The sequence below is a fragment of the Nanorana parkeri genome, unplaced genomic scaffold, assembly GCF_000935625.1.
Source record: "Nanorana parkeri isolate BGI_ZX_2015 unplaced genomic scaffold, ASM93562v1 scaffold684, whole genome shotgun sequence".
NCBI classification, from domain to species: domain Eukaryota; kingdom Metazoa; phylum Chordata; class Amphibia; order Anura; family Dicroglossidae; genus Nanorana; species Nanorana parkeri.
The window spans coordinates 284,370-285,858 of NW_017306952.1; the positions used below are offsets into that span (position 1 = coordinate 284,370).

A 1,489-nucleotide genomic window follows, 5' to 3' on the forward strand; every position below is an offset into this window, starting at 1 on the left:
TTTTGATTGACCCCCCTTTTAGCTCGCCGGGCGACCCTGTTCACTGTTCACCCCTTAATGGCGGCATCTTCAGAGGAGGAGACTGATCGGCGACCCATCAGAAGAGTCCGGTCAAAAAGTGACACCCCTTATCTGGCTGAAGCAAGGATTTCCCTGAACCTGCAGACAGGTAAGAAGATCCTCCCCAGCCATGAGTGTACGGAGCTGTCCACCTCGCCGGTGCTGATCTCCTCCGGCTCCTTTGTGTCACCACTGACAGCTGTCAAAAGTCCCAGCGCTGACTTCAATCTCTGCCATCAATCCCTGATCTATAGAATCAAAACAAAGGACGCCTCTATCACAAATTCATCCCAACTAACTTGTCTTGCTAGGGGTCCAGGTACCACCAATGTGCTATATTTGCAGGGCAAGGAATCCCAGCCTTAGACTGGGCTTTTCATGCAATAAGGCATTACCTGGAAGTCATATAGAAAAGATCAAGCAGGGGGACTGTTTCAGAGTGTGTGTGTAATAAGTCATGAAAGGACATTGCTGTGATTTCAAGAGGAGATGAAGTGCTCCCAGAATGAAAAGCAAAGTGTTAAAAGGCTCCTTATAATGCCTCATCATATTACTTACTATATGTCATGGTCACAGAAACAGATCAGCTGCTAGAGATGAATATGGAGCAGCATTGGTGTTGCTGATAGCAAAATCCCTGAGTTGTATGCATTGATTTAGAAACTTGAATAGCTTATATTAAGGTTCCATCTGATTTAACTAGAGCAGAAAAAATGAAGAAGGCTTTGTCTTTATTGAAATATTGGTTGCTGCTCACTTTTGTGACTTAATGGTTCCTTGCAACATGTAGTTGTTTCCATGTCAAAGAAAAAGCTTATGAGATATACAGTTTACTTTATATACGTACAGTATACATCTCTATCTATCTATCTATCTATGTATTTTATATATATATATATATATATATATATATATATATATCTCTATATAACATGTAGCAAATAATGTATTTATCAGCTACCAATAAATACAACACATCTAATTGTATCCATATGTGTCACAGGTAATGAATGAAGTATTTATCAGCGTGCCAATAAATACAATATAAAAGATATTAGTGGTACAGTAAATAATTATGATCATAAATACCCAAAAGTTACAAAGAAGCATATATAATGTTGCAATTAAGGTTTTTTTCTATAATATTAGTACTTTATAATAAGCAGTTGCAGGTTATTTTTATTTTTTTAGATCAGGAGTGCAAAACTAGGCTATGTAGAAGGTTAATTGTAGTGTAAAATATTTTGAAATCTGCTTGACTGAATGAAGGATGTGTTGCCATGGTGATTGGAGTACTGTGGCTAGGAGACAATCGCTACGCCAAGAGTCAATCAAACCTAGAGTTTCACAAGTATTGCATTTTGTCTTCGTTCATGCTGTTGTGCAGGAAGCAATGACAATGTTTTTAATTAATTAAAGGGGGTGGGGG

The 1,489-nt window shown here is 38.2% G+C and overlaps 1 protein-coding gene across 2 annotated transcripts in view; it reads left to right on the plus strand.

The window, feature by feature from the left end:
* The window catches only part of PHACTR1 (phosphatase and actin regulator 1), a 267,744-nt gene that overhangs the window by 21,240 nt on the left and 245,015 nt on the right, over positions 1-1,489 (plus strand). For both annotated transcript variants that reach the window (XM_018563662.1, XM_018563661.1), the window contains exon 2: positions 23-169. In XM_018563662.1, coding sequence (XP_018419164.1) covers positions 23-169 — 147 coding nt within the window. The remainder of the gene's footprint in view (positions 1-22; positions 170-1,489) is intronic.